Source organism: Corvus moneduloides, chromosome 1 (genome assembly GCF_009650955.1).
Source record: "Corvus moneduloides isolate bCorMon1 chromosome 1, bCorMon1.pri, whole genome shotgun sequence".
Lineage (NCBI taxonomy): Eukaryota > Metazoa > Chordata > Aves > Passeriformes > Corvidae > Corvus > Corvus moneduloides.
In genome coordinates this window covers 53,250,076-53,276,203 of record NC_045476.1, presented here as the reverse complement: position 1 = coordinate 53,276,203, position 26,128 = coordinate 53,250,076, and the positions used below count along the sequence as shown (strand labels likewise).

At 42.3% G+C, this 26,128-nt stretch overlaps 1 protein-coding gene across 5 annotated transcripts in view; it reads right to left on the bottom strand.

Moving 5' to 3' along the window:
* The window catches only part of FAM126A (family with sequence similarity 126 member A), a 47,746-nt gene extending 21,987 nt beyond the window's left edge, over positions 1-25,759 (bottom strand). For 3 of the 5 annotated variants that reach the window (XM_032109818.1, XM_032109845.1, XM_032109855.1), the window contains exons 1-3: positions 25,664-25,759; positions 5,644-5,723; positions 544-645 (exon numbers count right to left, since the gene is read on the bottom strand). In XM_032109818.1, the coding sequence (XP_031965709.1) occupies positions 544-645; positions 5,644-5,694 (153 nt within the window). In that variant the 5' untranslated portion in view covers positions 5,695-5,723; positions 25,664-25,759. Of the gene's footprint in view, positions 1-543; positions 646-5,643; positions 5,724-19,926; positions 20,033-25,663 lie in introns of those variants that run through there. The other 2 variants (XM_032109831.1, XM_032109840.1) reach the window with 2 other exon arrangements.
* Positions 25,760-26,128: the final 369 nt, after the last annotated feature.

Here is a 26,128-nt window from a genome sequence, read left to right as displayed (position 1 = left end):
AGGGCAGTCATGGGATGTGGAACCTTCTTGGTACCGGTACTGAGAAAACCTGCCCCTTTCCCCACCATTTTTTTCGTATCTTGCCATCATTTCAGTAAGGGTACATCCACTGTATAAATCCTGGTCTTTATATTGTATGTATTTCAAACAATAAAGAACCTAAAACCTAAGGAACAATTTAAAAAGGATAGCTAACCTAACTTTTTTTCTCTTCCACTGTAATAGACAAGCTTCTGACACCCAGAGATCCACATTCAAGTGATAATTACAGAAAGAATTCTGTCAGACACAAACATCTTTTCAATTCCTTAATGTATTTCTCTATTCTATATCCAAGTCCTGAAGCCCATGAGTGTGACCTACAGGATTATCTACGATCAGCAGGTTACAAAACTTACAATTTTTTTTCGCATGATAGTATGTCATTGCTAAGAACAAACTTTTTGAAGGCGACTATTCATCAATTAACTAGCATGCAAGGTCTTGGTTTCATTCTGCTAGTGTTATGTCAGACATTTTGGGTGAGAGATCCAAAATACTCACTTCACTCTGTGGCTCCTGAATTACTTTGTAAAGAGACGAAATCAAAGCAGTCTTGTCTTTCAAGCTGGTAGCATAGCTGGATATGGATGCTTCTGGCAGTGTCTGAAATAAAAATATTATAAGCAATTTCTATCATTAAAGTATGACAGCTATTTCAACAACTATTTTCCATCACAAGTTACTATTTATCAGAGTTTACTATAAACTAAACTTTGTTTCACAAAGAAATCCTCACATTTTCACACCATTGCCAGAAGACACACTGCATCCTATCATTTTGCAGTTTCATACAGAATGTAATGACAGCGGATGGGAAATGGATAAAAAACAAGTTGCAAAAATGCAACCCCCACTAAAATTTCACAGTGAGATGTCAGTCCTGTGAAACTTTTACAGTTTTTAGATCCATACTTCAAGGAGTTCTCAAGACCAACTGTACACAGGTAGTGAACATTATTACCAGATACAATATTAATCTGGAAAAACACAAATTCCAGTTGATGCAAATTCCAGCTCCTCTCTAACACTAAACATATTTTATGCCAGTACTTAAGAAGGTAAAATCTAATCTTTTTAACTCTTTAGAAGATGTACATTTAAATGTACATAAGTCTTACAGTACTTTTTAACTCCAGTCCTTCAAAGGACTCCACTCCACAGACAGGAGAACGTATTTCTAGCGCATCTAAGCAGACCAGGAGCAAAACCTACAGTCAAGTCTGGTACTCAAACCAGTAAAAGCATTCACCTATGATACACAGTTTCACTGCTCTCTGCCAGGAAGTAAGTCACCCCAAAGAGGCAAGGAAAAAAATCCTTTCAAAGCAGACATTTGTATTTGTCACATGATCTCAGCAAAACCCAAGTGACGTTATGAAGCCGCTTTATTCCTTAACCGTCCGCTCAATGCCCAAGGACGCTGTGCCTTTAAGATGGACCCGGGGCCAGGGTCAGAGCCATGGACCCGAGGGGGCATTGAACGGTTCAGCCCCACGGCTCGGGGGTCTCTGGGGCTCAGGAGGGAGTGCTGGGAGCGCTGTGCTGCTCTTTGGGTTTGTGTTCTGGCTAGCGGGAAAAAGGTTCTGTTGGTTTGTCTTGTTCTTTTTCCCTTCCCTTCCCCCCTTGCCTCCCTTCCGTCCTCACCGGTCCGGGGAGCCTGCAGGTGGCCCCGGCTGGTCCGAGACTGTGTCTCTGTTCCCTCTCCCGGAATTTGTTGTATTTTGAGGGTTTTTTTTCCCCTGTTCTACCCTGTTTTGTTTGGTGTTAATAAACAGTTCGGTTTTTTTCCACTTTCACCTGCTGTGACCCACTTGTCTTATTGGTAGAGGAAAAGGGGAGAGGCCCTTTTCCCTCTGGAGGAGACACTCACTCCAGAGTGTTTCCTCCTTAAGTTCTGTCTCCAAAACCGAGAAATAAATTTGGTGCCCAACTTATTGGGCACGTGAAAGCGGAAAAAAACATTTTGGTTTGAATAACTTTTGTAGTGAGTTCACATCAGTAAAACCACACTGTTTGATTTAATAGTTTTTCTATGGAACCTAACCATAAGTACATGTCCACAGCTATGGGCAGTCAGGTCCCTGGCTTACACCTTTTGTAAGTCAGGAATAAGAATCAGGACAGCCATTTTAACATGCTTGGTGTTAGTGATCTCTCGAAGTTTGTCTGAAGTAATGGAAACCATTGAGAATGTGTATGTTATGTTGTTTTTCCATCCTGGCCCTGGTAGTTTCCTTTTGGAATGTATTAGCAATTACACCCAGTTTGTTAGGGGTAAAGCAGGGGATGATAATTCCCAGCCCTTCATCTCCTTCTTCCCTTTCAGATCTGGCACGTCACCTTTTGAAAGTGTCCAGTTTCCCCTGGATGTTAAATATACCACTTTTTAATGATGTTATCTAGCAGGGTTTCTCTATGTGGTCTCCAGCTTGTCTAAAATAAGGGCTGAGATTTCCAGAGGGGTTGCCCAGACACCTACCCAGTTGTGGAAAATCCTAAGTGGTGTGGGGTATGGGAGGACATAGGCCAGACCCTGAAGCAGTTTTCTGACCCAGTAGCCTGGAACTTCCCTCCTGAATGAATTCAGAATCCAGCTGAGGTGAGGAAGTATCTGAAGGAAAGCTGCAATAACAATGCTGATGAAAAGAAAAAGCTCATTGCCATGTGCTGGGTCCTGGCTAACGCTTACCGCATCCTGCTAGATACTGTAGGGCAGAAGATATAGCCAGAGGAGCAGGAGAATAAGCCGGCAGACACCCCAATCACTCCGGCTGCAGCTAAAGCAGATGGGGAGCCTAAACCAATAACGATTGCCCCTGCCCAGCGAAAGAAACACAAAGCCAAATCCATTTGCTCAGTGGATAATGAAGGGCAGCCAGGACCTTCACAGCCAGCAGAGGAATCTGAACCTGAAATCATCACTGAGTCCCTGTCCATAGAGAGCCTTTGTACCCTGAGGAAAGATTACACTCCATGGCCTGATGAAACTATATTAAGTTGGATGGTCCAAATCTGGGATGCTGCAGGCAATGGTACAGTTCTGGATGGCACTGAAGCGAGGCATTTGGGATCCCTGTCACGCAACCTAAGTATTGACCAAGGGATGACAAGGGGCCCTGAAGCTCTCAGTCTCTGGACACGGCTCTTAAGAAGCGTGAAGGAAAGATACCCGTGCTGGAAAGATCTCCAGCTGCAGCTAAACCCCTAGAAAACCATGGAACAAGGGATTCAATGCCTGAGAGAACTGGCAGTGATAGAGATCATATTCTCAGGTGACCAAGCAATTAGGAGCCCTGACATGGTAAAATGTACACCAGTGATATGGGGATGAGACAGTGAGTACTATGGTGAGGAGGCTCTGGGCGTATGCAGACACTGTGCACGGCCCAACACAAGCAAGAATCGCAGCTGTGGAAAAGAGTCTGTCAGAGACCATACAGAGGGTGGAAGATAGGATGGACAAGACTCATCAGAAACTCAGGAAGGAGCTGAAAGAGGGCCTTCTCCAAATCGCATCCGTGCAGACCAGAGGCCCTCTTATCAGAAGCAGACGTCCCACGGCTAGGGAGAGAGGGTACACCCCGAGAGCTGAACTGTGGTTCTTCCTGTGTGACAGTGGGGAAGACATGAGGAGGTGGGATGGAAAACCAACTTCTGTCCTGGCAGCACGGGTATGTGAATTGAAGGATGGTAATGCTGAGACAGGGAGCTCCACCAGAAGGGAAACAGCTCAAGGTTCAAATGATAACCAGGATTAGAGGGGCCCTGCCTCTAGCCAGGCAGAGGCCAGGGAAAATCGTGTCTTTTGGACAGTGTGGGTCCGATGGCCTGGCACATCAGAACCACAGAAATACGAAGCCTTGGTTGACACGGGCACGCAGTGCACTTTGATTCCATCGAGACACGTGGGGGCAGAACCGGTTTCTATTTCTGGAGTGACAGGGGGATTGCAGCAGTTGTCACTGCTTGAAGCCGATGTGAGCCTAACTGGACAAGAGTGAAAGAAACATCCTATTGTGACTGGCCCAGAGGCCCCGTGTATTCTGGGCATAGACTTTCTCCAGAGTAGGTATTTCAAAGACCCAAAGGGACTCAGGTGGGCCTTTGGAATAGCTGCTGTGGAGGCAGAGGGCATTCGGCAATTGAACACCTTGCCTGGGCTGACCGAGAATCCTTCTGCAGTTGGGCTCCTGAAGGTAGTGAAGTGAGTGCCAATTGCCACCTTGACAGTGCATTGACGGCAGTACCGGACAAATAGAGATGCTGTGATTCCCATCCACACAATGATTGGTGAGCTGGAGAGCCAAGGGGCGGTCAGCAAGGCCCACTTCACTCACTCAAGGCCCTGTTTGGCCTGTATGCAGGTCAGAAGGGGAATGGAGATTGACTGTGGACTATTGCGGCTTGAATGAAGTAACTCCACTGCTGAGCCCTGCCATGCCAGACATGTTGGAGCTCCAATACAAGCTGGAGTCCAAAGCAGCAAAATGGTCTGCCACCATTGACATTGCAAATGTGTTTTTCTCCATTCCTCTGGCAGCAGAGTGCAGGCCTCAGTTTGCTTTCACCTGGAGGGGTGTGCAGTACACCTGGAACCGGCTGCCCCAGGGGTGGAAGCACAGTCTCACCATTTGCCATGGACTGATCCAGACTGCACTGGAAAAGGGTGAGGCTCCAGAACACCTGCAGTACATTGATGACATCACTGTATGGGGGAACACAGCATTGGAGGTATTTGGGAAAGAAGATCATCCAGATTCTCCTGGAAGCCAGCTTTGCCATCAAAAGAACAAAGTCAAGGGACCTGCCCGAGAGATCCAATTCCTAGCTGTATATATATGTATAAACGTGTGTGTTTAAAGCTGAATTGTATTAATTTGGGCATTGAGCAGACGGTATGGAACAAGGGGTGGAACGTTCTGGGGTGATGTTATGAAGCCGCTTTATTCCTTAACCGTCCGCTCAATGCCCAAGGACACTGGATGGACCTGGGGCCGGGGTCAGAGCCATGGACCCGAGGGGGCATTGAACGGTTCAGCCCAACGGCTCGGGGGTCTCTGGGGCTCGGGAGGGAGTGCACTGGGAGTGCTATGCTGCTCTTTGGGTTTCTTTTGTGTTCTGGCTACCAGGAGAAAGGTTCTGTTGGTTTGTCTTGTTCTTTTTCCCTTCCCTTGCCCCCCTTGCCTCACTGCCTCCCTTCCGTCCTCGCTGGTCCGGGGAGCCTGCAGGTGGCTCCGGCGGGCCCATAGGGTGGCCCTGGCTGGTCTGAGCCCGGGTGTCCGTTCCCTCTCTGGGCATTTGCTGTATTTTGAGGTTTTTTTTCCCCTGTTCCACCCTGGTTTTGTTTGGTGTTAATAAACAGTTTGGTTTTTTTCCACTTTCATCTGCTGTGACCCACTTGTCTCATTGGTGGAGGAAAAGGGAAGGCCCTTTTCCCTTTGGAGGAGACACTCACTCTGGAGTGTTTCCTCCTGAAGTTTTGTCTCCAAAACTGAGACACCAAGGTTACTATTTTTCATTTTCTACAGGATGCAAGTACTCCTGCATACTTCACTAGCAGTGATACAAACACTTCTGGCCAAAGACCCGAGAGTGTATTACCTTGAACTCTGATAACCACTCCTCCACAACCCCAGTATCCACAGCTAACATCTTCCAACATCTGCTTCAAAACCTTCAGCCTGAAAGAGTAAGCAAACACAGTTGTGAATACTCCAGTCACTGCATTAAGCAGATGATGAAAATTAAGTCTCTGTGAATATTTAAAGAATCTTATCATGCTTTTACTTTTTAACATTTTACATGCTGACATTACTTTGAACTTTTATTGTACCTCACTTATCTACGCTGGTGGAAGCATTAAACACAAGAGTTTTCACATACAGCAGTTTAATAAATTCCAACTATGTACTGTGTAGAAAGCTCAGTAAGCCAAAGATTTGCAGAAATGGCACTCTGAAAACAAAAAATATTACCTCCTCAATTTCAATTTATTTTTCAGCTTACAGAACTTGAGAGGAAACTGTACGGACTGAAGAGAAATGACTATTTAGGTTTTTCCTAGTCAACTGCTATTCCTACGTGGAAAAGGTCACTGAAATAAAGGCGGATGGAAACCTTTCAGTCCTCCCCCACCATGGCAACTGCAAGACAATGAGCCTGCTGCCTCAGCATGGAGCCTAAGACGGACTCCCCAGCCCAACACTCTACCCAATCTCAGACAGAGGGAGATCATCAGCAGTAGGACTTGAACACAGGAGATGCAGAGTGTCTTCAGAAACTAATTTCTGATTTCTCTTCAATTTTGAGAAATCACTTAAAAACAATTGTCCCTTGGAGCAGCTTATTCTGACACAAAAGACCAATATAGCATTAAGATACAAAACTACTAAAAGAGCATGCTGTTAGCTTATCCAAACTGTGCCCATGGATTTCAACTAGAGACAAAATTAAATACTCATCTGAGAAAAAAATAAACACTGTCTTGGTGAAATGTTCAGTCATGGCAGATATCCCATCCTGATGCCTTAGGTTTTAACCTTTGTATTTTTCAAATTCTGTATTGCTTGGTGTAGTTTCTTGTAGCCTGTTAATTTCTGCTCTCTCATGCTAGGTAGACATAACAAAGCCTCTCCGGCCCTGCTTTCCAAGGACACCAAGACTGTCCTAGGCAAAAAAGTATAAACCAAAGAGCCTCTAAAGATGGGGCTAAGCTGTGGGGAAAACTGAAGCTTTAATTGGAGAATTAATCCTGCTATGCAAATGAACCAAACCTATAAAAGAGTGAAGAACTCGTGACCTGGGGTTCATCTTGGGGTCCATTTTGAGAATAGCTTCAGGCTCCCCAGGGTGCACCTTTGAAGGCCTTTCAAATAAATACCTCTTTTATTCCCTTACTCCTGTCTAGTCTCTGTTTCTAGGAGGCCTCTTAAGGCATCAGTCCAGTTTTACTTTGCCAGTTTAAAACTAGTTTTGAAGTACTGATATCCAAGTATGGGCTTGCCCATGAATGACACGCAAGGAAAAGATGAGAGGGAAGAACTGCCTTTTATAACACAAATACAAATATTTTGTTCTGAAATCCAGACTGTAATAGAGCATATACAGACTATATACAGTATATTTTAAGAATCCTAAAGGGACAAGAACCAGATATGATAATAGCAAGAGCTCACTATAACACTCCAAAGCAAGAGGAGTGGGGAAGCACAAACTTAAATAAGGTTTTAAGTAGTGGCCAAAAGCTTTCAATGCACAGACAGGGTTGTGGAAATGACTATTCAGACATGAATGGCAAAAGGAATCGAACAGGCTGTTCAGCAATTTCATTTTAAGAATCATTTTAATACACAATAATACCATAAGGCAACCAGAGACTTCTATGCCCCCTTCTCCTCACTTGCATGATCATCAAATAACAGACCTGGACAGGCGAAATCAGCTGTGGCAACAGCCTCTCACCACCCTAGAAAGATACACTAGTGTGCACAAAGCTTACAAGAACACTGCCTTTGGAGGATGAAAGGACAATAGGGAAGGGCAAGGAAGCGTAAGCACTTGATTTTTGGAGACCAGACTACTGCCATGGCTGGATATGGGTTCTTTAAGGATTGCGAGGCAGGAAAGCCATCCTTTATTTGGGAGAGCAGCAGGGACACATGGAGCTTGGCCCTGCTGTGGACGATGAGACAGCTGGGAGCTTACAGGTCACAGATGAGAGGGCAGAACAAACACGGGTGACATTATGGCAGGTGTTTGCTACTCATCACCTGAGCAAGACAAAACATAGGAAGCCCTCTTCATACAGCTGAAGAAGCCTCACATTTACAGGCACCTGGTGCTCACATGGAGCATGAACTACCCTCTTATCTCTTGGAAAGGTAGCAGAAGAGGAAACAAGCAACCCAAGTGGTTTTTGGACTGCATTGATTATCACTTCCTGAAACAGGTGACTGAGGAGCCAAGGGCAGGCCCTCTGCTGAACATCATAATTACAAACATGGCAAAACTGGCCAGTGATGTCAATCAAGGTCAGGGCAGACACAGCTGCAATGACCATGACAAAGGAGATCACAGGATCCCAGTAAGAAGGATCAATGCAAGAAGGAGGATCAGCAATGTTCTAGAATGGTTCATGGGCTTTTGCAAAAATATCATCAGCAACAGGAAAACTAGGGCTCCATGACTGAATTAGCAAGGGATCTGCTGAGAGAAGATACAGAAAAGGCCAAGGTATTCACTGCCATCTTTGCTTCTGTTGTTACCAGCAAGAGCAGCCCCCGGGAGCCCTGGATCTCAGAGCACAGAAAATTGCCTCAAGTGGCAGAGTGGCTGAGCAGTCTCCATCCCTGGAGACATTGAAAACCCAGTTTGATAAGATCCTGAGCAGCCAGACACCTGTTCCAATTTTCACTACTTCGAGCTAAGGTGGCTGGACTTCAGAATCACCAAAGATCCATTCAAACCTCACCCATCCTATCACCCTTTATCAACAAAGAAATAGGAAGGATTGCCATGAAGAATATTCATCTAGCTAAATACCAAGTCTTTCTGATCAGCACTGACAGTCTCTGAAGATGTAACAATGAAAATACAGAGGAGCAACCTCTGAATACTCGGCATAGGTTGTGTGAGAGACTCTGCTGTGAAGGGAAACTTTTAAGGATAATACCACGTGCTAACAAACACAAAGGCTAGTCCTACTACAGTTACTGAAGCAAACACCTTACCAGTTCCTACAGAAGCCCACAATCTACTAGCCCTACTTTCATTCCTATAAAGGTGGACAAAGGTTTTTGCAGCGTCTCATGCTTCAGCACAGCTGACAATCGTAACTATTCCCTACTGAGCCCTACTAACACCACAAATACCTGTCCTAATATTGATTGTTCAAAGCAAAAATCCCATTTTTGGAGTCAAGAGGAGTCCTGGATACACCAAGTCCATAGCTGATATCACATTTATCTAAGAGATGCATTTTTTTCTCACCTATCTCTAGTGATTCATCAAGCATTATTTTCAGATTAAAGGTTCCCAGAGCAGAGAGGTTTCATTTGACCAGTAAAAACAGTAAGAGCATCCTTGGCTGGCATTATCCATTGGAGTAAGAATACTAAGTTTTTATGACTAATTTTAAGACTAACTATTTAAAGGTGACTTTTTTTTTTTTTTTTTTTGCAAAAGCATGAACTTTTGAAATGACATCTATAAAAAAGAAACAGGGCAAAGTTTTTGCTGATCAGATCTTTTATATTTATTTTTAAAGTAGCAGAGGCATTCCATTGAGAGTTAAGGCAGTCGAAACACACAGGAGATAGACTGTCCATATTTTACCTTTATGCACTAAAAAATCCATATATACCTGTTTAGCCCACAGCAACACACATTTGAGTATCACAAATAAGAACTCTAACTTTAAAAACATTTTCCATGAAAATAAAGATTATGTGTTAGATTGATGTCCCCTAGAAGGAAAAAAAAGCCTCAATTTCACACATCAGCTGTGTGGGATCTATTTAAACAGGCAGACAATCTACTGCTTTGCTGAAGACTGCCTCATTTGTCCTAGTTAAATAACAGATCAAGTTGGACCAGCACAATATTTGGACAGAGTTGGAAAAACGAAGACTGTTCCAAAAGGAGGATTAACAAATTTCACTTAACAACACAATTTTTTGCTGAAGCCCACAAAAAGTTTACAAAAAGTAAGTCTAAAATGGGATTTCTAACACTAAGTGGACCAAAATAACCTTTTACAGAAAAAAAAAAAAAAAAAAGACCCAGAGGATTAAAAAAGCATGCCTTAATTACAGCTTTGTTTCAGTGGATATAACTGCAGATATAGGCCACTGTTAAGCATGAGATGTCCCAGTCACTACAGAATTAAAGCAACATAAAGTGGATAAAACAAATACCTGCTACTTTGGGGATTATTAAAAAAAAAAAAAAAAGTAAAATTGTATTAAGAATATACTTTATATATGCCAAAACTGTAATGAAAATTCAACTACTACACAGCATTTTTCCAATAGAAGTCTTGTTTTAAGATCAGCATGTTATTCTCTTTAAATGAGTATTTTTTCCTTGGTCTCTTCCTACTAAGTCCCTGCAAAGATTTCAAATGAGTGGAGTTTGAGAATTTCTTTAAAAACAACTTGCTTTTGTCACCATAAATCAAACACCACTTTGATTAAACGTGACAAGCCGCTTCAAATGTCCCCATGCTCCTTGTTCATTTGGATGCCCTGATGAAGATTGTTACTGGAAAGATCAAGAAGTCTCAATTATTTAAATACCACACAACCACTTGTGATGCAACTCAGTAACAGCCAGGTGGTTCATCTCTGTTGAATTTTTGTTAGACACATATATGTTATTAACTTGTCTCACACATGAAGTAAAGCCACTTTAGGTGATACTCTCTCATTGCAGGTCTTATCTTCATAACTGCCACATGAAAGCAGGCATAGCTTATGCAGTCTAGCTAACACATGGCTAATTGTTTATATTTATATGGCTAATACAACCTGTATGCTTGCGCCTTCTGAGTTAAAAGCACTTTGGAGTATTTTCCGCAAGACTCTCAACTTGGATTAGCAGCCAAAGAAAGGATTTATAATAAATAATAATTAACAATGCCCAAGTCCTAAGCAGCCTCTGAGAGCTGTCAATTGGTCTTGCTCTAATACAATAATATAAGTCTTATAATCTCCTTATAGAACCAATTTTTGGTTTGTTTCAAGGTGAGTATTACAACTCAAATAAGATACCAAGGAAATTTATCTGACAAAAGCCAAGTCTCATTTAGAAGAGACTTCTGCAAAGTCCCTAAGAAGGTAGTTTTCCCCCCCTCACCCATTACAGCACAAATACATCAGGAACTTACTGAACTTCCTGGTTTTTAATAGAGGAGGGAGAAAAAGTTACTAGGCACTGAGCTGGTGGAGGGCCAGCCAAGACAAATTAAGACATATTCTCTTGCAAACTTACTAATGCATCCATCTACTTAAACGGCTTTGGATTTTCATACACATCACTCAAGACTTTAATATAATAATATCAAATCATGCATTTGAAGGACATCACAGACAACACATGCACAGGTTTTTCTTTAAAAATAAATTCTCACAATAGGTGGCTTTCTTGCTCTTGACAGCTATCCAGTGTTTGCAGAATTCATCCACAGAATGCATGTGCATCTGGATTAAGTACAAGGAGGCTGGACTTGGATAAAAACGAACTCTTGAGTTCTGCAGAATTGACCTTCTGAAACCGCAGTATTAGGTATTTGCTAGGGAAAGTCACGAGCTGGAAAGAACAAAACCAGGAGCCAAAAACTGCTCAAGTCCCACCCTCTGGGAATTGCTGGAAGAGAAGAGAAAGCATATACTGCATCCTTACCTAATCTGTAAAGTATCTGCTTGGAAGTCTGTATTGTTTGCTTAAAAAAAATTTAAAAATTAGCTTAAGGGAAACATGGAACAGAAAGTTAAGCTATTTATGAATCATCAGCCAAATGTGTCAACTCACCCCAGAATAGGGACAAAGTAAACTTGTGAGCATTCCATTAGGATGCATCAGACCCACAAGAGACCCTTAAGTCCCTAGTAAATGCTCATCTTCTCTTCTGTAGTAGTTTGCACACAGAAGTAGGGATGGGCCAATTAGGACTCAATTTTTCTTACCTTTAGAAGTAGTACAAGTAGTATTAGAAACCTTTTAGTCAGCTCTACTTGATTTATCAAGTTCACTTAAGGACTACAGTCTACACTTAAAATTCACATTGCTGAACCCTTTTCTCTCCTTGTTTCAGAGACAAAGACACAATCCCTGGTAAAGCACAGAACAGGAAAGAGCACTCAGACAAGTGTATTCTTGATTCGACTGACAAAGAGGAGAATGTATTTTCCTGATGTCAATGCACAACTCATTCTAGTGATACAGTGATCTGTTCATTTACTATACAGTTTTGAATATGGTCAAGCTGTTCTGTTCAGATACTTGTAGGTGCAGTAATGGGTAGCAAAACATTTGAAGTCCCTTGAGAAAAGAAACAGATGCTACTGTGGACTCCAAAAGCCACTCTGACAGGTTTCAGAAACCACAAAAGTGAGGTCTGACTTCTTGACTTTGACAAAACCCCAACAAAAACCCCATTGTGCTAAGCCTGAAACAGTCACATGCTCTATTCAGATATACAACTGTAAACAGTGCTCAAAGACTTGGTATCAAATATTCTCTGATAATTGCCATCTTCAGTTTAAAAGATGACGACAGCCACGGTGCACCAAGCATCACTGACTCAGGCTCAAGCAAATTCCTAGAATGAGAGATGGTTATTCAGCACCTTCTAACAAGAGAAATAACAAGTTTTAGGTGATACTATAGGTGACAGGCTCCAAACAAACAGGAGTTACCAAAAACAATGTAGGAAGGAAGTATGCATACAGGTCTGAGTACATTAACTTTATATAAATGCACAGGAAAAAAAAAGCACCTGGACATATGCATGGAAGGATCTACTCAGAGCCACTAAATATATAAGCACTTCTAGTTCAGAAAGCTGGGGTCAGAGGTTGCTCCCCAGCACACTCTTCCAGTTTTCTCTCAGTTCCTTTCTTGGCCTCTATTAACAGCCACTGTTAGACAATAAGGTTTCAGAAATTCTGGTCTGATTCACTATGGTCATTCTGCAGTCTTCTGCATAATACAGTAGTCAACACACAAAGATAAGTGTTCTGAACATTTGTTTCCAGTGGTTTGTAAAGATTACTGGACCTTAGGAACTGAAACTGCAGTCAATTTTAATTTCATCTTGCCAAGGGCGTTATTCAGTTTTGCTTCCCATTTTCCCCTCCCATCTGTCAGTGACAGAAGCAGCCTTAGACAGAAGCTCTTATTTAGAGCTTACACTTTATACCACAATGTGGAACATCAGCCTTAAAGAGTCAGGAGTCAACAGACTTTTCCATTATATAGATTTAAATAAGACTTCCTGATCCTGTGCACATATGCTTCTCAAACAATTTCCACTTGGAATACGACGAAGTGATATACTTGCCCATCAAATAGAGAAGTCCTTCTGAATGATAGCCATTACAGTTTTTTTGAAAAGATCTACTAATATTCAGCCACAGATGAGAGACCTCAATTCAGTTTTGATGCCAGCAATTAAGGAAAAACATAGTCTATAGAAAGCAAGCATATATCAACTAGACCATACAGAAACCATAAATAACTGTCTTAAATGCAGTTGTCTCTTCTGCAAAGTATCCAGTACCACAGAATACTGCGTGGAGGTTTCTGGGCTGTAAAGCATCAAATACTTCACATATCAGAGTATAACCCAGTCTTCTATAACCTTTGAATTCTGTCAAGAGGGGGAAAAATAAAAAACAACAAACCACCTATGGCTGAAGTCATGAGGTTGCAAGGCCATTTACAATGCTGGCAAATAGTCACATGGGCACACATGACCCAAAACATTCATGATGAAAGCTTTCTAAAAAGTCTCAAGCAGAAGGTAAGATTCCCAATAGCACAGGCTTTTGAATTTTTTAATCCTGGTCTTTAACTCCTGGCAAATTTATTTGCTTAATTTCAGATTAGCAATCAATTACAAACCACATTTGTGCTCAACTAACCTTGTATTTACCCTTTACTACCAAGAGGAAATCTCTCCCAAGACAACCAAATGACTCACGCCAGCAAAACAAGTCACCAGGACAGAGATATGAGACTACAATCATTGATATATTCACTTGAATTTATACAAGCCATAGTAAATCAGATCTATTTTGTTTAAGCAGGACAAAAGCAGCCCTAACAGTACAGCGCCAAAATGAAGTGAGAGAAAATAACTTCCACTTGAATCTTATTTTTTCATCTTCCTTAACTACTTCCTCCTTGCTGCCTTTTTTAATCCTATTTTACTATTTCTTCCCTGTTGCCTACTGCACCAAAGCACACTCTAAGTACATCTGCATATTGATAACCATAGTCAGTCAAAACTGACCACCTGTAAGACAACTTAGTCCAGTCAGCTTACACCCCATTCTCTGGCATGCAGAATCCCTACTCTTTCAAGCTATTTAATCTGGAGTATATCCTCAAATGTTAGCTTTTCTATCACCTGTAATATATCAATAGTTTCATCACAGGGAAATAAAGTAAGAGCTATTACTTTCAAAGCAGTTTTTCTTAGCACCTAAAATATACTTGCTTCCTCTTTTACTTCATGCACATTACTGTTTACATCTTATTGACTCTTTAAGAAAGAACAGATATAAACAGCATAATCTTAGATAGAATAAAACACACATAATTGAAAAATCTTGTCTTAATTTAAGTCCTTGCTTATTCTGGATTAATATAGCTAACTGTTCAACACATACAAAGAAAAATCAAGATAATAACTATATGCATCATAAAGAAAGAGAATTTAAATTAAGTAACATTAAAATGAGTACAAGCACAAGTTTAACCAAATGAATGAACTAGAAAGCTTTAGAAATTTTGTCTGTTTTCTATGTATCAAGACTTCCATAACTTGTGTTGAGAACATCAGTGCATTGGCAATTCCACAGTAACACGACACAGTGCTCTTATCACTTCTGTAACAGACAGCAGTGCTGCACAAGTTCACCACTTGCAAGGAACACTCTGTACAGAACCCCAAACAAACTTACTGTTCTTTTGTACCTTCGTTCTCTAAGCCCAAAGTACACTACATCCCTATGAAGTCAGGAAGCTTTCTCAAAACCCAAAGCCAAATTTAAAACAGTGAAATATAATAAGCTTTAGAGAGAATAATTGTGTTGCAGCTTTAATTTTAGTATTGCATGTAAGTCTTGAACCAACCAGTGATCTTTTCAAAAGCACGGAGCATTATTTAATAAGCAGTGCTGTGACATGTAGTTCCTTGCCTTCTCAACCTTCAATGCTACCACAGCATTACCTTTTACAGGCAGTTATTCACTTTAACTATTTGTGAAGTCGATTTGCTGCAAGCTAATTTTAAAAACCAAGTTATGATTTCTAAATGAAAATTGCAAGCCATCTCAAGTTAGAGTTTGTTCAGAACAGTCAGTCACATATGAAAAGAAAGATGTTGTGTAATTCAGCTGCTGAAAGACACTCAGTGTAAAGCATGCACAGGCAGATGCTGCACAATAGCTTGAGTATGACTAAAAAGCATGTGGAGAACTGAGCAGGGGCTGTACTTCATCTCTGAGCATGAACTGTAAAAGACACAATTACAACGCCTTCTACCATTACAGCACATAGTTTCAGCTAACACAAGTCCAGAAGCATTCATCTGGCAAGTAGTTTAACAGGGACCCATCAGAAGGAAAAAGACTCAGCTGACAAAGCAGGGGCAGGAGTCTGAGAGACTCTTCACGTACTCTTTAGCAGCAACATTAAGAATACAAGACTTTTGACCAAAACATCCCAACTCTGCTGGCTGAGAATGAGATTTTAGGAGACACTGCCTATTTCCAATCCTGCTGTAGGTATCTGCACCTCTTTTGGTTTGGAAAGCAGAGATGTCTACCTGCAAGCCAGACATTGACTGTAGAAAATACTACACAAGCCACACGAGGAAGACGTTTTGCAGCAGCTCTTGGGACTTCCATTTCAACTGAATCTTCCTTCGGCCTCCAAAAAACGTGAGGAACTCCACAAACTGAGAACTGGGCTGCAGAAGTCACAGGTGCTTCAGAAGTTATTTATGTCAGGTTCAGGCCAGGATGGGGTTAATTTTTGCAGGAGCCAAGAGGGGCATGGCCAGGACCCAGAGGCTATTCTGTACCACCTCATCACTTCGGGGAAGCACTGGGTTAGCCAGTTCTGCATGGTGAGCGGTGTTTGCCTATTTTGTACACTTTGTTATTGATAGTGTAGCTGTTACTGTTTGCTTTCTTATTCCACTGCTGTTTCCAGTAAATTGTTCTTATTTCAACCTGTAATCTTTACTTTTTGTGCCCCTAATTCTCCTCTCCATCCTTACGCAGGGGAAGGGGCAGGGAAAAGGGGGACTGACAGAGATGCTGTGGTTTGGAAGGTTTCGGTGGGAATGCTAAATTGGGGAATACCATTCCTATGCCAGGACAGCCTTATTTGATAAAGTGCAGGCCCTGCTTTCAGGCCAAATCCATTCCAGGGCACCCAGCCCTTCATAAAGAAAAGAGAACTCTCCCCAGGGCTCCCATTGGCTTCTCCAGATCAGCTGTGTCACCGCACTGGGCTACCCAGGGTAGATCTACAACATAGCATAATATCAGACATGATCAAATACAACTGCAATGGAAAGGTTTGATTTTGACTCCAGAACCTTTATTTTAAATGAGTGCTATGACATATCCCATCACCCTAACCCTACCAATGCAGCAGCATTAGCATTCCTGATGGCTTTCTATCTGAAAAATATTATCTCCATCATTCCTGATAGCTTTCTATCTGCAAAATATTATCTCCATATACCATTCTACCATTTCCACAAAGACCATGAGAGAAAAGTAGGAACCTTGCTATTAGGAATACATCCCAGATTTTATAGCAAGAGGAGGTTTATGGTAGTCTACTGACAGGTGTTTTAGTAGCTCATTTTCACAGAAAAAAAAAAAAAAAACATACAAAGGTGTGTTTTCCAGAAGAGGGGTGCATCAATACTGCAAATAACCTTAGGACTTAGGTTTAGTGGTTGATAACTGCTCCCTGTTAAATTAGAGAATTAAAATTATCCATCAATATATGCATGTAATGCATGTATTTAGCTGTGTTAAACAGTTTCAAGAAAAATATGCTTTATCTCTTCATGACAGTTCTCTTATTCTTCCTCATCCCTTCCCTTTCCCCCACCCCCATAACAGCCCATCCACATATACTCACAAGACTGGACACACTCATTTGAAAAACATTTCAGAGCAACTAAGAACAATTTTGTGGGTTTTTACATACTTTACAAGCTACAGAAAAACATGACTTCTCAACTAAAATTTTTAAGAAGAGCAGACCCACGCTTCTGTCTCATTCAGAAGATACATCCAATACATTAAATGCTCTATTGTCACATATAAACGCTGTAGCACAGACGAAATATATGCAACTGAGTCACAAGACAATTTACTACTATGTGTGCCTTGCTCTGCATTGTAATTTAAAAAAAAAAAGTCAAATCCCAAAAGCGTAATAGTGTCAAAGCAGAAAAGGATTATAATTGTCTTATGTTAAGAGATGTATTAATTTAGATTGAATTCATGCTAGATGAAAAAGCTTTTAAAACAAAAAGTTCCCATTTCATGAAAGCATTTAAAGCTCAGAATATTAATTACTCCAAGAACGCTAATAAAACTCAAAGTATACAGGTTCTGGAAGGACTCTCTGAGTTCAGACCAGGGTATAGTACCAAATAGTCTGCCATTACTCCAAAGCCACAACAACAGAAAGTTTCTAAGGAATTTGTATTGTTATCACTTGGGTAGCAGAACACAGTTTAAGATCAAAAATAACAGAGCATACATTCATCTTCTTTTCCTGTTTATCTGCATTCTCATTAAATCACACAATGTCTTCTGCTCAAGACAGGTCTGACTTTTAAGAGTATTCTTTGAGACCTATATATCTTGTAGTGCTAGAAGTGACCGGTGTTTCTATAATTAATTATCAATTCAGAGTCCTGGCTTAGAGCACAGAATTAATGATTTACATCCAGGAAAATATTTCTATAGCCTAACTACAAAGTGGTCAAAATTTGTTTCTACAATAATCTCGAGTTTGTGAACTTGGGAACTTGATTGAGTGTATTGTGCTTACGAGAGGTAACTGAGAAGCCACTTGAATGGCACACAGTTGTGCCAATACATGGAAACTGGTCATTGATTGCACTTGTATTTGGGGCGCAGTGGACTCAGATGAACCAGAGCCGAAGGACACCAAAACAGCCTAACAACCCTTGGACACAACATGTTCTGCTTGTAAAAACTGTCATAAGCTTATGAAAGAAGTGTTGCAATGAACCAAGAGCAAAGCAACCCCCATCACACTGGAGGAAAAAACCAAATATAATCTAAGTGGATGGCCACTTTTCAAAGAATATGACATTTGAGGGGTGGGGGTTGATTGCACAGAACAAAAAGATCACGCACCCATCATTTAACATCAATAGACGCATTTAAAGAACTTCTTCAAGGGTAAGTGTGGCATCACTTGGTTCCTGTTTCATCACTCAGTTAACTTCCTATTCCCACTTTTGTCAGATCCTCTATTTACTGTACAAGCAGGACGTTCATCTAGGTTTCCTTCTTCCCATGACATCAAGTGTATCCACATCCTACTCCTAATGAATTTATACAGGACTTTTACTCTACCACACCAAGAAGCAGCTGTAAATGGTTAAATTAGTCCCGCCACTGTTTCACTGGATTGCTGCAGCTTTGTGAGCGTAGGTGAACTAGCATCCACTTCTTTATCAAAACAGGACAAAATCTCTAAGCCACTTCTGAATACCACTAAAATACAAATGAACCAAAGATTTCCATGACTTTCTTAAGGAATGAATGAATGTGTGCATCATGTATGCAAGGCAACTTCACAGTTTAGAGATCTCCTCTGATTATGTTGTTTTGGGTGGAAAATCATTATCATTTTTCCCTGTGCAGCTACAGTTTGCCACTAACAGTCTGGGAGAAAATATCACTGCACATATAACCACTCAATTCTAGTAAAAACCCTTGGTAACCAATGCAAATGCTTTAGAGACTCTTACATTTTAGCCTAAGAACAAAGAGAATAATATTGAAAATACATATACAAAACTAAAGTCAGTAAGGCAGCGAACGAAGTAGCAGAGACTGCAAATTTACTCAGCCAATCCCTAGCATGATGCAGAAGTGCTGGAAGAGTTCTGCTATATTTGTACACATTACTGAAAATTCAACAAAACTTCAACCAATTCCAGCTGAGACAACAGAATCCTGTTACTTCAAGCTGTATCATTGCAGACTTCGCAGAACAGATGTTTCCTTTGTTGTGTTTCACTGAGTAACAGAACAAATTTGATTGTCTGAAGTGTCTCATCACAACACAACTGTTGCAAAAATACCCCTCATTTACAGTACTGACACATTATGCTGCTGAGAAAACAGGAAGGGGGGTAAAGAAACTCAGATTTTTTTCCTCAGCTTTACAATCAAATATAAATCACATTCTCTTAAGACAGGCAGAAATTGGTAAATATTATACCAGCACTCACAAAGCTACAGATGCATGTGTAAGCAGATGTGCAGAATTACTGTCAAAAGTCTCTCACCTGCTCCTTTGGCTGCTGCATTGGGAATTTAGTTCAAAGCAGGGGAAAAAATGCAGGAGCCTATTAGTCTTTCTAGACCTGACATACAGAGTCAATATAATTAGGAACGTGAGAGATGTGAGCGGAAAGACTGCAGCTTATTGAGCCTAAAAGCTATAACTGAGTAAAAACAGTAGCACGTCTGCAGCATGTGACATGAAGCAGGCAGGTCTTTCAGCACATCCTAAACAAAGTCAATAAGAAATATATTCTTTTAACTGAGTATATAGTAATTGGTTTAACCAGATGTGCTACTAACCACAAACTGTAGGATAATACTCAGCATTTCACTGGCAAATCGAGTCTAAATTGACTGGAAGGAACATAAAATTGTTGCTTTAGCACAAGTACCAAGAGCTAAGGAACTCCCAAACACTGCTCCTTCCCACACTTTGATTACACTTTTCTCCCCTTCATCACAGAATACATGATGCTGCTGTCTACCTACTTCAAATCTGGAAGAAACACAATTTCCTTCAGCCAGCAAATACTGCAAAGGAGTATTAACCAGGGGGAAAAAAAAATTATTTTTATACCTGAAAATCCTTTAGTCTACTTCCTCAGGTAGAGATGTTACTGTAGCATACCTGATGTGTCTTACACAGCAGAGTGAAAATATTCACAGTATCCTGACAGAGAAGGTGGCTGGCGTTAAAAACCTGTCAAATGCAATTTTTTTAAATTTACTAGGTCAACTTAACGCTTTTACACATATTCCAGTCATCTCCTTTAATATAGCAAATAGTATTAAAGGAGTAAAAAGAATTAAAAATAGAAAATAATTGCTGTTACTTATGAGAACAGGATTCAACTGCTTGAAAACAAATCACAGTGACATAGTACAGCCTTGTCCATTAACCAGATGCTCATGGAGACCTCATATTACCCAGCACTAGCTCCTGTACAATACTCAGACTATTAGACAGCTTAATTTTTGAGTATTAGATATAATTCTCTACCACATATTTAAAGTGTAATGGGATTCTGCCCCCCTTCCTAAAAAAATGAACTGCAATAAAATATAGCAAAAGTAGTGAATCACGATGTTTAGTATTAGCAAAATATTAAAGTTGTATGCACTGTTCGTCAGGTTGAAATTAATGCCTTGCTGAAGCATAAATATTTATCCAGTGCAAACAGCAGGAAACCTTAGGAGACAGCATGGCTCTAAGCACTGAAGTGTGTTAATTAGTACCCAGTGCAGTTTCAGAGCATGCTATGCTATTTTTAAATAAAGCTTAGCTTCCAAATAGAGGGAAGTAAGAAAATGTAAAGGTAAAAGATAAGATAGCCTAAGAAAGCTGTCTTTAATAGCTGTCAAAAGTGACCCAAATATACTTTTTTTTTTGGCACAAAGTTTAGAATGAGAGCTCTTGTGCCAATCAGGATGGAAAACAGGTACTTAGCAACTTTTGCATCAGCAATAAGCACGTTTTACTAGCACTACTTTTACCTAAATTTCTTCACTATGCTTTGGTTGCTACATAGCACTTCATATAATCAGAGGTTAGAGATGGAAAAACAAAAACATACATCTGTTTTGAAGAGATAACCCATTTCCAAGACTTCGTCTCAACAATCAGATGATTCTTCAGCATTGCTGGTCATTTATAAATTAAGAAGTGTTTCATGCATGCCCTCACTTTGCATGGCATTCTCCGTATACAAGAGTGATGATAATTAAATATGTGTCCAAATTCCATGTCCTTTATTGATTCCAGTTCTAATAAATAATGCTCCTAATAACAACTGTTTATTGAACCCGTCTGTTTTACATTTGTATACCATTTGTAAGTTACACTGAAGCCTTCCAAACAGAACCCTTAATTCATCACACAAACAACTACACCAACATCCTCTCCTTTCTGGCACTACAGGACAAAACAGGGTCACATTCAGACAATTTCAGGACTCACTTGGCCGTAAGTCATACTGCTTTCATTCACTATCTTTCCAGTTGTTAGCAAAGCATGTAAGTTCATGTGGGGATGTTACTAAAGAAATTGCCATAAATAACAGTTGCCCTCACAGACTCGGCCAAGATGCTATTTTTATTCTGCTCCTCTTGAACATGGTCCTGATTAGGGCAAAGGCTTCAAAACAGTTTCACCAGAAGTACAAGAAAATACCTCATATCCAGCACTAATTTAGAAATGCTATAAACTGAAAACTATTACAGTTGTTAGATCTTTCAGATGTAGGTTTGGTGTTTGGGGTTTTTTTTAATATTTAATTCAAGAGTATTTGAGTTTTCAAGCAAGTGACGTTTCAACACAAATTCTGATAGAAATCTGATCTACAGAAAGAACAAATGCAGAAGCATTTCACCTGTCAGCCTTGTGGAAAACTTTTTAAATTTCAAATGTTTTCAAATAACTAAATAATTCAAGTGTCAGTTATTTATAGAGAAAATCTCAAGTTCATGCAGAAGTACTTCATCTAAAAAGTGTGTGCATACACTTACAAGTTGTAGAGTAGAGGAAAGAGTCTGGTCATTGCAGGAATAAACATTTTAATGGCATGCAGAGCTTGAGCAGCAGCTTTAAACACAGCTTAGCAGCAATAGGCAGTTGCTACACACTAAAAACATTTTCATACTTTAGTACTCCTTGTTTTCAACAACACTGACACAGAGTTCTGTCCTTATCCTGACACCTTGTTGCTGCCTTCCAAGATTATCTCACAAAGCATTTCAAATAAACTAATCCAATTTAAGTTTCTAAATAACTGATGCTAATAAAAAAATGCTTTAATTCCAACATATTCTCCCCTTCCAAATGTGCATTTCATACGTCACCACTTCAATTCTAGCAACTGAGGACAGCCAATGCCAAAAGGGCTACTTTTCCTGGAACAGAAAGAAAACACAGATTGAAAGAAAAGATCTCATGCCTACAATTCTAATTTAAGTGGTCTTTTATGTGTATATATATATACACACACACACACTTGCACAATTAAACAGAACAGCACTAACAAAACAAAAGCTGTAATTCTCCTAAGCAGGGAAACTACAAAATTCCAGTAAACCAACAAATTCAAGTACATCCTACCAAGTAGGGACCAACACACTGAAAGACACTGCCCATGAACTGCAGGTTTTAAGCATGCTGTATTTTCATAATCCCATGGAAGTCTCAGAGATTAGACAGAGTCACTCCAGTCAAACTATCTAACCTGAGAAGATAATTACAGATGGGCAGTCTTCAGTTTTGCACTTTGAAGCATATGCAGTTTGGACTCTAGTTCTCTTAACTTCAAGGAGAACAAGAGTATGCGCACAAGGAAGGTCACAGTGTCAGGGTTTTCATTTCCTATACAGCAAGATCAGATCTCCTGCTTAAATTTCATGCACGTTGCTCCTGGAAGACTGACTGCTTGGTAACACTGAAGTAACACACGCAATGCAGTGATTCACAGGTGTAACCTCCACTTCTGCCAACAAAACTACCTGCACAGTCCCATGGGAGACCTAAGCATAAACTTTGTACCCAATCTTCCATTTGCGAGAGAGCAAGCATGCCAGGTTATGCAGAGAGCACATTTGTCAAAGGGAAGGGCTGGGAATGAAACCTGGCCTGGCAATTCACCTAAAGGATTTAAGTCTAAGCTCTTCCCAACAGAGGCTTTGTATGTTTGCTGAGTGCACAGGTGATCTTTGTTAGGAGCCCAAGAGCTACTGCATTTTAATATTCTCATCAACATAAACATTTTTGCCTCATCTGAAAGCCTCAAATACTCCACAAGCTCTTAGTCCCAAAGGAAAGTCTGGGAACCGTGACTTTTCTCTAAGAAATCATGCAGATTTTGCAAACTGTGCATTTTCCATACAACCTCAAAAAACACAGTGTTATATCAGGCCATGAAATATATATTTATTTTCTAATTAAAATAACCAGACATTAGCCAACATTTGATAACTAAAAATTTAAACCTCAAGAATGAAAAGGTCATTTTCACATTGCATGCATTGAAGTCAGTAACACACTACGAAGACAACCTAACATTTAACTTAAGGTTCACTTTGACGACAAGTAATTTCCTGACATGAACATGCAGATGGTTCAAGATACTGGGGTTTTAGAGGAATGTGTACTATGAAACAGACTTGAACTCAGTGACTTACTACTAGGTTTGACCCATCCACATGCATCAGCCAACAGGCTCTTCTCCCAGCTTACAGTCAGCCCCACTGTGCTAAGTAAAACACAGATGACACATACCACTTGTAGTGCCCAGCCTTGCAATATCTCACACACATGTTTGTGATACAAGTCCTCACCAAATTAGAATCCAAGTGACTTAACCACCCAGCTATGCCTGAGAACTTGTCTCCCATGGACTCTCTCAAGTGAAAGCAAACCCGCCCATTCAGGAGACTAGAGCAGAATTTCAGCATGATTCTGTCCCTGACAGCCTTTCTCCTTGGAAGAAGCTTTCTGATTAAATTTAATATGTCCCTTTAAAACAGCTCACCGCTGCAAGGAAGTGAATTGTTGCAGTTAATAAATTATCCCAAGTAGTACTGAACTTCCTCAAAATTATCATCCCTCTGATAAAAGGCCAACTAGAAGTGCCTTGCCTCACAAAGAGATTACACAGAAGAGAAGCAGATGGGTTCTGTATTTCAAAATTTGCATTTTTACTTTTTTTTCCTACTATGGAGGAAAAAATACATCCAAAAACACTGCCAGAAGGATCTAAAATTCAACTTCAAAGTGTATTACTTTTACCAAAACTATTTCACTGATGAAACTCCAATAGATTGCAAATGAATTTGACCACATCATACAACACTACTTACTTCTTGTAACAAAAGAACTTGTTGAAACGTGGAGGGAATAGAAGTAAGTCATCCTTGGAGGGGTGAAACTGTATGATCTTTAAGGTCCCTTCTAACTCAAACCTTTCAAAGACATTGTGGAAAGCACAAACTTCTGAAAAAACACTGTAGAGTCCAAGTCCATTATTGGAGGGAAAAACTGCAGAAAAGCCTTTTAAATGCCAAGAAATGCAGCCATCACTCTACACTTTGCTTCATAATACTGATTTTTGCCTCTTTGCAGTGCAATTTACTCAAGTTGCCTTAAAAAAAAGGTCACTAAATCTGAATTTGCAGCTAACAACCCTAACCCCAATCGTGTAACAGAAACTTTCATACTCTGTTCTTCTACAGTCATCTCCTCACGCACTGGCAGTGTACGCTAAAACTTCTGAAGGGTCGACACTAGCAAGCCTTCATAATCCTCAAGTACACAAACCTTCCCCCTGTGAACCTAAGGCTCGGGAGCTTTTTCGGCATAGAGCTGGAATTCAATTGTACGGGAAACAAACATGACGGCTGTCGGGATTACATGGGAGAAGACAAGTCCAGGGGCACTATCTCTGCTTTCATCGTCACCTTTGAAACAGAAAGCACATAGAAGGTCACTTCAATTTAATGTGCGCCACGTGAAATCACGAAGCTCACGGAGGCACAAGCCCTGCAGCCTGCGGCTGGCTCGGGAGCCGCCAACTCCGCGGTTCTAACTGTTGCTGCCACCTCCCGCATCCCCGCGGCGGGCACCCAACTCCCCGCGCCGAGGAGAGCACCAAACATGCCCACAGGACGGGTTAGGATGAAGGCGTTTCGCAGCACGCCGCCGAACCCTGCCCCAAACCTCCCCACGAAGGTCTGCAGTGGAGCCGGGAAGCCCGCTGCTAGGCACCGCGCTGCCTGCCCTGCTCCGGGGACACCGCGGGAGCAGCTCCTTTGTCTCTCCCGCAGCCCCGGCCGCCTTCTCCCGGCGGCAGAAGGCGCCGCTGCCTCGCCGGCCCCAGACGCCCCGGCGATGCCGCCGCTTGCCCGCTCTGCCCTGCCGGAGCCGGACCGTGCGCGGGCGGCGCGCGGCGAGCGGGCGGCCAGACACGGCCGGGATGCCGGCGGGGCCCCGGGAGGACCCTCGGGAAGGGGGGGAAGATCGCAGCCGGTACCGGAGCGGCGCCCCACAGCCCCGCACCAGGGACAAGGACCCGCCCTGCCCCCGGCAACTCCGCCGCCCCCTCCCGGCCTCCCTCCCCGCGCCCTTCACCCACCGCCGCCCCGGCGAGTCACGGCCGCTCCAGCCGCGCGCCGCCGGCTGCCCCAGGGTGGGGCGCGGGACCCGGAGCCAGAGGGGCTCCGCTCAGTCGGCCGCGAGTTCCCCGACGGCCACGGCCGCCCCGTCGGGATGCGTCAGCCCCGCGCGGGAAAAAAAAGTTGTCCCCGCGGGAGCGGTCGGGAATCGAACTCACCCTGCCGCCCGGCGGCTCCGCCGCGGCCGCGACTCAAACTCACCCTCCCGCCGGGAGCGGCGGCGGCGGGCGGGCACCGCCCGGCCCCACCGCTGCCTGGCGGCGGCCGCAGCCAACCGCAGCGCGCAGCGCGGTCACGCCAGCCAATAGCGCGGCAGAGCGGACCGTGCGCGCGCCCCGCTCCCCAATGGGCGGGGCCCGCCCGCTCCGAGGGCGGGCGGCGGCGGCGGGGCCGGGTGGCAGCGGTGGGCGCGCTGTGAGGGCGCCCCGGGGGCGGGCACGGAAGCCGGAGGAGAAGGCATCGGCTCCCCGTCGCGGGTGGGTCGGGAGCGTGGTCCTGGCCGAAGCTCTGGCGGGGTCCGGAGCGCTAAGCAGGGTCGTGCCCCGCGGGGAGATGCGCCCCCCGGGCCAGCGCCCGCTCCCGAAACTGCCCTGCGAGCGCGGGTGGCAGCGGGCACTGGAACA